General features: G+C 42.8%; 1 protein-coding gene across 1 annotated transcript; it reads left to right on the top strand.

The window, feature by feature from the left end:
- Window positions 1-6,381: 6,381 nt before the first annotated feature.
- LOC118578519 (interferon alpha-12-like) lies at window positions 6,382-6,954 on the top strand. Its single transcript, XM_036179522.1, has one exon. The coding sequence runs from the start codon at window positions 6,382-6,384 to the stop codon at window positions 6,952-6,954; it is 573 nt and encodes a 190-aa protein (XP_036035415.1).
- Window positions 6,955-12,200: the final 5,246 nt, after the last annotated feature.

Here is a 12,200-nt window from a genome sequence, read left to right as displayed (position 1 = left end):
CCCATCTGAGAGACAGAGTAGAAAGCTCTAAGAGGTACCAAGTATCAATGACTGTTGAAAACTGTTGGGCACAGAATGTGGTAAGTTGGTAAAGTAAGGTGACTTGTCTGTTTTCTTTCCTACCTCAAAGGAGGAAGAATGATGTGAAAGAGTTTGAAAAAGCTAGAGGGAGTGTGGAGGGAAGGGGACAGTATATAATTTATGAACGTGAGAAGGAATCAAGTATGTCCAAATAACACTCAGGCTAGCCATGTGAAGTATTTGGATTCAAAGATAATGACATGGGGGTCTATCTGGGTCACACAGGCCTATCTGGCCCCCAGGGAGCCCATCTCTGAAGAGGGTCTGAAACAATACATTTTCCCTTTAGATATTTGTTTTACATGTAAAAAAAATTAGCCATTAAACGATGGGCATAAAACTATATGATAGACTTTGTGGTCCAGATGCCAAATGGATGATGCCAAGGTCAACTTGAAGATCTGTTGCATTTGTTTTGAAAGTACTCTGAAGGAAAAACTGTAAAATTGTTGTTTGCATAAAAATCTGGAAGACATATTAGTCTTCAGTATTGGCTTTCTATCACTATAACAAAATATATAATACAGACTACTTAAGAAATAAAAGTAAGTTTATTTGAACTCTTGGCTCAAGTCCAAGGTTAGCTGAATTAACTTGCACCTTTGGAGAGTACATACGAACAGGAACATGGGTCGGAGCTGGAGCTCATATTCCATCAAGGGACAGTGAGAGAGTAAGGAAAGACAGGAAAATGGAAAAAGAAATAGGGAGGAAGAAGGGTGGGGAAGGAGAATGAGAGAGGGACAAAGAGAAAGAGTGAGAGGAACAGGAATCATCATCCCATAATTCCCCTGAAATCAACAGCATGCTCCTCACCCGTACAGACTTAAGAGCCTGCCACTAAGTTCCACCTTTTGAAGGGCCACACCACACCACAATGCCACCACCCAGGGAACCAGGACCTTTGGAGTACATTTTGCATGCAAGCTATAACATACCCACTAAACTGAAGCTGGTCCTCATGTGCCCTTGAGTACCATTCTTCCACTGTGATCGCAATGGCCACTTCTAGCCCTGTGCAGAAATCCCCGGGCTTCTCTCCTCATCGTCTCCACACCAGCCTGCCCTCTCATCTAAGCAGCTGCTTCCTTTCTCACACTGCTTTCTCTCAGTCATTTGCCCCAATGTACACGGTTTCTGTCAGTCATTTGCCCCAATGTAGGCAACCACCGACTGAAAGCAAAAGTTGACGATTTTTTCCTTCAGAAATTTCCATATATAAAAGATGATCCCCCCCACCCCGTACCTTCACCCCACCTTCCTGGTCAAAATTTTTGGAAACAAGGGAATGCCCTTGTTATGAAGTGATGACTCAACTGTCACTGTGGCAAAAAGAAAGAGAAATCTTGAGTCACTTCACTCTAGGATCTAATGTCCTTACTAGGGGTGAGAGCCACCTGGTGGGCAAAGGGCATAAAGCCCTGGAGCTTCTCTATGCTGCAGATTTCCATCTCCTGGCAGACTTTTCTCCACAGTTAACTGAGCTCTTCCTTGAAAAGAACTGACCCCATTATTGGAGGGAGCCTGTGTCTTTAGCTTCCCCATCTTGGAGAAAGAATAACCGGCTTCAAGTACAGCACACTTTCAGTGATGAGCCTTGTGAAGAGAGTGGCAGCCTGTGATCCTGGGCTTCAGCTTGCTCTACCCAACCACATGTGCACTGAACTATACACCAGGAGCAGGACAGCCTGGCAATCTAAGCGTGGACCTGCAGGAGACATTAGGAAGTACGATTGATAGCACATTCGTTCTTAAGTGTAAGCTGCCCATTTTAGAAATTAATTACTACTATCAGATTGTGTTGTTTGACTTCATAACCAGGAGAAAATTCTCACTTCACCTTGAATAGTGACTTTGCATCCCTTCTGCTTTTGCTTTTATCCATAGAAGGAGAAAATATAAACAGACAGTCATAAGGAATGACAGAGACAGTGGTGATTGCCAACTGATGGTGTCATATGTAAACAGAGTAGAGGTGTGAAGGGAATAGCTGCAATATTCTAATTGAAGAATTACCCAAGAAGTCTACATCTGTGAGGCTAGTTCAGGTAAGGAGTGGCTTCAGTTTAGGAGGTATTGCTCAGCTCGGGCTCAGGTTGCAGAACAAGACTTTTAGATTTCTTCTGTCTACATGTAAGAGTCAGGAAACTAATGTTTGCATTAAATGGTTTGTGGCCCTTTCATTTTCTCCTATGCCAGGGACAAGTTTAGGAAAATGGAAACAAACATCTTGGATCTCAACCACTTCTCTCTGTGATAACCTAACCCCTCCAAGTCTCTGCTTGCTATTTCCTTTTCAATGTAACTTACTTTTCAAGTTTTTTTAAATTATAATTTGGGGTATTAAAGTTCTGGGATTTGGCTCTGTTCTGTCACATTTTCTTGAAAATCTCAATGGCCATATTCTCACTCATATGCCAGAGTTACTAACTTCCTGGAGACATACAGTGTTGAAGAACCAACATACCAGAAGGTAGCCAAAGAAGTGATTTGTGTATGGCCTTGAGGTTTCCTATGCTCAGGATACTACCTGGTGTCTCAGTTGACTTCCTGTTGCTTATAAGATGTAGGACTGTCAGCTACTACTCCAGCACTTTTGCCTGCACGCCACCATGCTCCCTCTCATGATAATAATGAACTAAACCTCTTAAACTGTAACCAAGACACCCCAATTAAATATTTCTTTATAATAGTTACCATGGTCATGGTGTCTCTTTTCAACAATAAAAATCCTAACTAAGAAATTTGGTATATCTGAGGTTTATTGGGAAAATTAACATTTTATTTAAAACTTACTGTCCGAGTCTTGTGTTTTCAGGCCACAGGGAAAGCACACAAATGAATGACTACCCACAAAAAGGAAGAAAAACAATGAAGAATGAAAATATTTGAAATATCCTTTCTGACTGCTCTGTCATCTCAAAGTCTTCCATGAATCATTAACCCTGAGCACACTCATTTTCCATTCCTACCATGTCTGCTCCTCTATTCTTAGGATTCTCCCCTCCATAAAAAAGAAGAAGTAAAAAAGAAAAAAAAACCCATATCTTTGTGTTGCTCATGTACTCACTGGAGCATGGTAAATCTCCCAGGGGGAAGCCCCTCAAAGAAATCTGAGTCCTTCCCTACCAGCTCTACTGTCAGAAGCCATTAATTTTAAGTATCTGCATTTCAGCATCCTTATCACAATTTTTAAGAGTTCTCTTGGATGGCTTTCTATCTAGGTTGTTATTGGGGGGGGGGATTAGAGGGAGAGGTTGTCACAGAGGCCTTCTGTGTCCCTCCATCTCAACTGTGAGTCTGCAGTCATCAACACCATGGCAAATGTAGCTTCCTTGCCCTTTACAGTCATCAGGAGCACAGATCATGGACTTACATATAGTTTCTAATGACAGCACAGAGCACAGACATCTACATGGTTTCCAGGGTTAGCAGGTGCTATGGACCTCAGCATGGTCTCCAGTGGCAGTTTAGATCAGGGATATCAACACAACCCTCTGCTACTGCAGGGGTCATAGACCCCATCATAGCCCTGATGGCAGCACATGCCAAGGACATCAACATGACCTTAGGTGGCTGAGCAGGCCACTCATATCAACATTGCCTTCCATGGCAGCACAGCCTGAGGACATTAACAAGAGTTCACAGACACCTGCATAGCTCTTAGCAGTAACACATACCATGGACATCAACACAGACCCCAGCTACAATAGGACCACAGACTATACATGGCCCTTGGCAGCAGCATGGATCTGGACATCACTGTGGCCTCAGATGGCAGCACAGGCCACTCCCATCAGGATAGCCCTCAGTGTCAGCATGGACCACTGACATCAATATGGCTTTAGGCTGCAGCACAGACCAAAGACTTCTGCATAGCTTTTGTTGGTAACTCAAGCCAGGGACATCAACATAGCTCCTAGCTGCTGTAGAACATGGATATCCATACGAACCTCCAGCTTCAATATGGTCTCTGGCAGTGGACCACAAATACCAAGTGGCCTCCAGGGGCAGAGCGAGCCATAGAGACCTTTTGGGAAGGTCTAATGCAGACAATGAACGTTCTTCATCTTGGGCATCATGTCATTGCTCAGAACCAAGGTGGTCTTGGTGTTGGGCAGCCACTTCAGGGCCTGCGTTGGAATGGAGTCTCTAGGCTGTTGCACACCACCCTGCTGTCCCTGATTGGAAACTACATGCTCCCCCATCCACCACAGCCTTCTATGGAACCTGTCACAATCATAGAGGCTCTAGTTCCGCCTCTCTCCACCACTCACTCACCACTCCTTCCTCTATTCTTCCCCTCTCCACTGCATATTCCTTCCTCACAGTTTCATTGGAAACTGCAGTGTGTGTGTGTGTGTGTGTGTGTGTGTGTGTGTGTGTGTGTGTGTGTCCCAGACAGGTTTATATGCCAATATTCATTGCCATGAATCATTGGTCAGGTTCAAGGTTTTTGGTTTCTGAAGCACCATAAATGCTGGACCATTGCCAAGATTCATCTCAGCTATCCTGCTGTTGTCCAGAAGCAGGGTGATGTCGCAGCTATGCAGGGCAACCTGGGGGCAGGTTCTGTGAAGCTCCTGCTGCAGCACACCTCTCTGCCCTCTATGTCTAGTGCCCCAAGGCTTGCCAGGCTTCTATTTTGTGCTTGTAGCCTGCAGACAGCATTGTTGCCCCACCACTCTGTCTCCTAGCAGAGAAAGAAGCTCCAGCCTGGGGTGCAGCATGCTGGGGTGCAGCATGCTGGGTTCTGGCTGGCTGGCCTAGGACTGGCCCTGTTCAGTTATGACATATTTCCATGGGAGTTCTAGGCCAGTGCCCAGCTCTGTCACCGTGGGCCTACCCCCTCTGTCTCCCAGCAGGGCAGGCAGGACTGGCCACAGCCACATGGCTCCATGCCAGGGCCTGGCCAGTTGCCCTAGGGCTGGCCCTATTCAGCACTGTTTCTGCAGGAGCTCCAGAGAGCCACACTTCTTCCTGCCATCAGTGCCAGCAGCCCCATGGCTCACCAGGAATGATTTCTGTGCTCGTAGCCTGCTGGCTGAGATGTGGTAGTGAAGGCTACAGATTTACCACTTTCCATTCCTGGCTTTGTTCCACCATCATTCCTTCCACATTTTTGAGTCCACATTTTAAAAGTATCTTCCCATAAAACTTGCTTTGTTTTTGTCTTAGTTGTTCAGGAGCTATTGCAGGCCCTGCAGACCCCTTTTCCCTGCAGCATCACAGCTCAGAGTCTCCCTGGGTCTCTGAGCCTCCTCGGAGCTCAGCATCATGTGCTGGCAGCCAACACCATCTTTGTCCTGTGAGATTTAGATATTAATATATGATGTATTCACCTTTACACTACAAGAACTGTATAAAACTTTAACTTTTCAATATACTTGAGTTCTACTTTCTTTTCTTTTGTTATTACTATTTTTTTTTTTTAAATCAGAGTTTCTCTATGTAGCCCTGGCTATCCTGGAACTGACAACAGAAACCAACCTATCTTTCCTAATAATAACTACCTACCTCTGCCACCCAAATATAAATAGTGAAGACATGAGCAACCACACTTGGCTCAATTTGTATTTCATTTATTGTTGTTCTTTATTGTGTGTGTCTGATGTAGGGCATGCACACATTTGTGTGTTTGTGTTTGCATAGGTGTGTTCTTGCAAGTTGATTCCAGATGTCAATGTCCAGTTCCTAAATCCCTCCCTCCCTACCTTGTTTTCTCTAACAGGTTTTCCCATTTAAGCTAGGGCCAACAGTGCAGTTAGATTGGATGGCCTTAGAGCTCTAAGGACCTGTCTGTGTCACCTCCCAAGTTTCAGAAATACAAGTATGTGTTTCTGGGTCTGTTTTTACATGAGTGCTGGGAAACCAATCAGGTGCTCCAAGGATGTGGATGACTGAGTTATTCAATAGCATCTGTGTACACTTTTTCATGAATATTTTTTCATTCTTTACATTAGATGAGCAAATTTCATACATTTGAGGTATATGTGTTCTATAAAAGGTAATGAAAATTTATTTAGAAAAGAACCTCTAAAATGGCTTTATTGAGGGGATCATGGAAAGTTGACATAATAACAAAAGCAAAAATGGTTGAGAAAAAAGCCCAGACATCAGAAGAGAATGAGTGAGAGAAAGTGAAAAGAGAATTGGGAAGTAAGTAGGGGGATTAGAAAGTGGGAAAGAGTGCTTTCCTCTATTTAAGACTCATGCACACAAGATGGACTTCAGAGAACCCAGAGGGGAAGGTTCAGGACCACAGAAACCAGAGGACCAGCAGCATCTGCAACATTCACAATGGCCAGGCCCTGTGCTCTCCTGACCTTCCTGGTGGTGATACACTGCTGGTCAAGCTGCTGTCTGGGATGTGACCTGCCTCAGACTCATCACCTCAGGAACAAGAGAGCCTCCGCACTCCTGGCACAAATGAGGAGACTCTCCCCTCTCTCCTGCCTGAAGGACAGAATGGACTTTGCGTTCCCTCTGGAGAAGGTGGATGCCCAGCAGATACAGAAGGCTCAAGCCATCCCTGTCCTGCAGGAGCTGACCCAGCAGGTCCTGATCCTCTTCAGCTCCAAGGACTCATCTGCTGCTTGGGAGACAAGCCTCCTAGACACATTGTGCACTGGCCTTCACCAGCAGCTCAAAGACCTGCAAGCCTGTCTGATGCAGCAGGTGGAGGTGCAGGAACCTTCCCCGAGCCAGGAAGACTCTCTGGTGGCTGTGAGGAACTACTTCCACAGGATCACTGTCTACCTGAAGGAGAAGAAACACAGCCCCTGTGCCTGGGAGGTGGTCAGAGCAGAAGTAAGGAGAGCCCTGTCTTCCTCAGCCAACCTGCTGGCAAGATTTACTGAGGAGAAGGAGTAAGTCCTGAGCCAAAGTGGAGAGGTCTCTCCTGGGCTGGGATCATGCACCTCACTGCACCAATTCTGCTTTCTCAATGCTCTCACTCATTTCAACATCCTTCAGTCAACCTTACTGGATGTTTTATCAGCTTTGAGCAGTACTGTGTATATTGTATAGGCTTTAGCTTCCAGATTCATCCAGTTATTTGTATTTATGTATATAAATATTTATTTATTTAACTATGAAATTTAACTTAATACCATGTGAAATTTTACATTTTCTTCAATACAAGAGAACATTTTCTATATATGTAATAAATTATTTTCTGTGTCATAAAATATTATATTAATCTTATATTTGTCCATTCTTATATACTTGCAATGCTATAAATTTCATTAAAATGACACATTACAGCATAAAAACCCTATACATTTGTGTGCTGGTTAGTTTTATGTCCACTAGATACAAACTAAAATCATCTGAATGGAGGAAATATCAAAAAGAAATGCTTCCATGTGATTGGTCTGCAGGCAATCCTGTAGGGCATTTTCATTATTTTATTATTAAGGAATTTTTTATTCATTTTACATACTAATCATAGATCCCCCTCTTCCTTCCTCCCACCTCTTCAGCCTCCCCACAACCTACACCCCATTCCCTCCCACAAGAAAGTAAGGCTTCCCATTGGTAGTCTGCAGAGCCTGATACATTCATTTGAGGTGGGTCTAAGCCTCTTCCCCTGCCTCAAGGCTCTTCAAGGTGTGCCACCATAGGTAGTGGGCTCCAAAAAGCCAGCTCATGCATGAGGGATGGATCCTGATCCTATTGCCAGGGGGACCCTTAAGCAGATCAAGCTACACAACAATCTTGCTTATGCAGAGGGTGTATTTTCCTGGTCCTGCCTGGCCCATGGTCAGGACAAATCTCTCTCACCTACCAGTCCCACAGCCGAGCCAACCCAACCGAGTAAACATACAGAGACTTACATTATTTATAAACTGTATGGCCATGGCAAGCTTCTAGCTAACTGTTCTTATATCTTAAATTAACTCATTTCTATTAATCTATAATTGCCACATGGATTGTGGCTTACTGGTATTTTAACATCTCCTCATGGCAGGAGCTGGCAGCATCTCTCTGCCTCAGCAAAACACTTCCCAGAATTCTCCTCTCTCCTTGTCCCACCTATACTTCCTACCTGGCTACTGGCCAATCAGTATTTTATTTATTAACCAATCAGGGCAACACATTTAACATACAGAACATCCCACAGCACTTCCCCTTTTCTTTTTTTCAAAAAGGAAGGATTTTAACTTTCACATAGTAAAATTACAGATAACAAAATTATCAAGCAAGAATTACAGTTACAATATCAGTCTATTTATAATAATTAGTGTATTTGTATTTGGCAAAATTAAGGAAGTTATCATATCTATCTTTTTTATATTATTTATTAAAATTTTTCCATTTTACATATCAACTCCACTTCCCCCTTCTCCTGCCTCCTCACCTCCCTCCCACTCTAACCCCATCCACTCCTCAGAGTGGGTAAAGCCTCCCATGGTAGTCAACAAAGTCTGGCATACCAAGTTGAAGGAGAGCCTAGCCCCTCTCCATCGTATCAAGGCTGAGCAAGGTATCCCACCACAGGGAATGGGTTCCAAAAAGCCAGTTTATGAACCTGGGATAAGTCCTATCCCTGCTGCCAGGGACCCCACAAACAGATCAGGCCACACAACTCTCACCCACACATATCTATCTTTTATTTGTGAGTCTAAGGTTTCATATCTAACTTATCTTTTATCATAACTAAAGAAAATTGTAACTATCTAGTCTTCAACTACATCAAAGACCTCAGAAGGATATAATATTACCTGAGAAATGGGGAAAGGATGCAAGCAACTTTTGGAAGTCTTGCAGGGTAGACAGAGACAACTGGCAACCTGGACAGTCATCCAAAGTTTCTTTGTAAAGTTGAGGCATCTGTTTTCAGCCCACAGGTCTAGAGTCTCTCAATCACTTCTCTCTGTGTCCTGTAGAATGTCTGGCAGTTTCCTCTGCAAAGCAGGAATCTGAAAGACCATTTTGCCAAGCAAAGTTCAGTGGTCACCTTCCTATGGGTCCTGAATGTCCAGTCGATCAAGCAGTCCAGGCAAGAATAGTTTATGCCCAAATGGCTATTTTTGCCAAGGTGAAGACAAACTCTATATAGAGTGTCTTCAATGCCCATCCTGCTCTCTGAAGTAAATCAGTGCTGCCAGGAGCAGACATTTCTCACTGTCCAGAAAGTCTAAATTTTTAAAACATTTTAAATGCCATATTCTGTAGGTCTTTGAAGTATTTGAAGATTACCTATCTATCTGAAATATATTTACGTATACCTAGAAAACTTAACATGACTATAAGTTTGAGTATCATAGAAGACTAATTGTTCATGAGTTGTATAAACATAATACCTCAAACAAGAGTAGAAATATATATACAGTATAACAAAATTAAGTTTAAACTTGTATCAATAAACTAAAATCCATAGCAATGTAAAACATTTCTAAACAAGTTGTTACTCTTTAAAAGTAGGTTCATTAATCTACCCTTTCATCCTACTATATCTTTATCATATCCCCTTTTTGTCTTTAGAAAGAGATCACATTTATAATCAACCTGTTTTAAATAAAAATATTAGTTTTCCTCTGTCCCACACCAGAGGGCTCTTCTGATATGGGGCAAAAGAATCTCTCAACCTTTTTTTTTTTTTAACCTATAAACTGTATGGCCATGTCTGGCTTCTAGCTAGCTGTTCTTATATCTTAAATTAACTAATTTCTATTAATCTATAAGTTGCCACATAGATCATGGCTTACCGGTATCTTAACATCTCCTCATGGTGGCAGCTGGCAGCATCTATCTCAGCAAAACACTTCCCAGAATTCTCCTTTCTCCTTGTCCAACCTATACTTCCTGCCTGGCTACTGGCCAATCGATGTTTTATTTATTAACCAATAAGAGCAACACATTTAACATACAGAACATCCCACAGCAAGAGGGCCTTTTCCAGTCCCATGGAGGCTCCACAGGTGTTGGTCTAAATTTCATGAGTGCTCACTAGTTTGCTTTGGCTGTCTCTGTAGGTTTCCCCATCATAATCTTGATCCCGTTGCTAATAGACTCCCTCTTCTCTCTCCTCAAGTGGACTCCTAGAGCTTGACCTGGTGTTTGGCTGTGGATCTCTGCATCTGCTTACATCAGTTATTGGAGAAACTTCTATGATGACAGTTATGGCATTCACCTATCTGACCACTGGGGCAAGGCAGCTCAGGCACCCTCTCCACTATTGCCAGTAGTCCAAGTAGGGGTCATCCTTATGGATTTCTAGGAACTTCCCTAGCACTCAGCTTCTCTCTGTCCCCCTGATGTCTCCCTCTATCATGGTATCTCTTTCATTGCTCTCCCACTTCATCCCTGTTCCAGCTCAATCATCCCATTCCCTTATGTTCTCATCCCCCATCTCCTAACCTCTATTCCCCCCACTTCATCCCTAGTTTACTCATGAAGATCTCATCTACTTTCCCTCCCAGGGAGATCCATACATTTGCTCTTAGGGTCCTCCTTGTTAGCTAGATTCTCTGGAGCTATGGGTTGTAGTCTGGCTAGCCTTTGCTTTACATCTAGTATCGACTTATGAGTGAATACATACCATGCTTGTTCTTCTGAGTCTGGGTTACCTCAGTCAGGATGATATTTTCTAGTTCCATCCATTTGCCTGCAAATTTCATGATGTCATCTTTTTTTTTTTTTTTTTTTTAACTGCTGAGTAGTACTACATTGTGTATATGTACCATATTTTCTGAATCCATTCTTCAGTTGAGGGGCATCTTGGTTGTGTCCAGGTTCTGGCTATTATAAATAATGCTGCTATGAACATAGTTGAGCATGTGTTCTTGTGGTAGAATTGAGCATTCCTTGGGCATAGCTGGGTCTTGAGGGAGGTTGATTCCCAATTTTCTGAGAAAGTGCCATGCTGATTTCCAAGTTTGCACTCCCACCAACAGTGGAGGAGTGTTTCCCTTGCTCCATATCCTGTCCAACATAAACTGTCTTCAGTGTTTTTGATCTTAGCCATTCTGACAGGTATAATATGGTATCTAAGAGTCATTTTGACTTGTATTTCCCAGATGATTAGGGATGTTGAGCAATTCCTTAAATGTCTTTCAGCCATTTGAGATCTTCTGTTGAGAATTCTCTGTTTAGCTCTGTAGCCCATTTTTAAATTTAGTTGTTTGGTATTTTGATATCTAGTTTGTTTAGTTATTTATATATTTAGAGATAAGCCTTCTGTCAGATATGGGGTTGGGGAAGTTCATTTCTCATTCTGTAGGCTGTCATTTTGTCTTATTTACCATGTCCTTTGCCTTACAGAAGCTTCTCAGTTTCAGGAGGTCCTCTTTATTAATTGTTGCTCTTAGTGTCTGTGCTACTGGTGTTATATTTAGGAAGTAGTCTCCTGTGCCAGTGCATTCAAGACTACTTCCTACTTTCTCTTCTATCAGATTCAATGAAACTGGTTTTATATTGAGGTCTTTGATCCATTTGGATTTGAGTTTTGTTCATGGTAACTTATATGGATCTATTTGCAATCTTTCACATGTTGACATCCAGTTATGCCAGTACCATTTGTTGAAGATGCTTTCTTTTTCCATTATACAGTTTTGGCTTCTTTGTCAAAAATCAGGTGTTCATAGGTGTAACACGAATCTTAAAAGAGCTTATTAATAAAAACAAACCTGGAGCCAGGTATTGGGGTGGACATTGGAAGATCAGAGAAGCAGAACAAGCCACAGCTTACCTCACCTTGCCAATTTCTTGGCCAATCCTGTTTCCTCAAACTGGAAGTATCTGAGTCATAATCCAGAATTGATCTCGGCTGAACTGCTGCTACAAAGCCTAAAAGCTTAACCAGATCTAGTTCCTGGTTTTCATGCCTTATTCACCTTTCTGCTTTCTGCCATCACTTCCTGGGATTAAAGACATGAGTCATCATGTCTGGCTGTTTCCAGTGTGGCTTTGAACTCAAAGAGATCCAGATGTATCTCTGCCTCCCAAGTGATAGGATTAAAGGCATGTGTGCCACCATTTTCTGGTCCCTATGTCTATCTAGTGGCTGTTCTGTCCTGTGAGCCCAGATAAGTTTATTAGGGTGCACAATATATTGGGGGACACAATATATCACCACACATAGGAGTGTGGGTAAGTGTCAGGGTCTTCAGTTC

Source organism: Onychomys torridus, chromosome 2, assembly GCF_903995425.1.
Source record: "Onychomys torridus chromosome 2, mOncTor1.1, whole genome shotgun sequence".
Taxonomy (NCBI): Eukaryota; Metazoa; Chordata; class Mammalia; order Rodentia; family Cricetidae; genus Onychomys; species Onychomys torridus.
The sequence above is the reverse complement of the archived record's forward strand: the minus strand, read 5'-3'. Positions and strand labels throughout refer to the sequence as shown.

Coding starts and splice junctions, on each gene's coding strand:
- LOC118578519 (XM_036179522.1), top strand. CDS start 6,382: ATGGCCAGGCCCTGTGCTCTCCTGACCTTCCTGGTGGTGATACACTGC.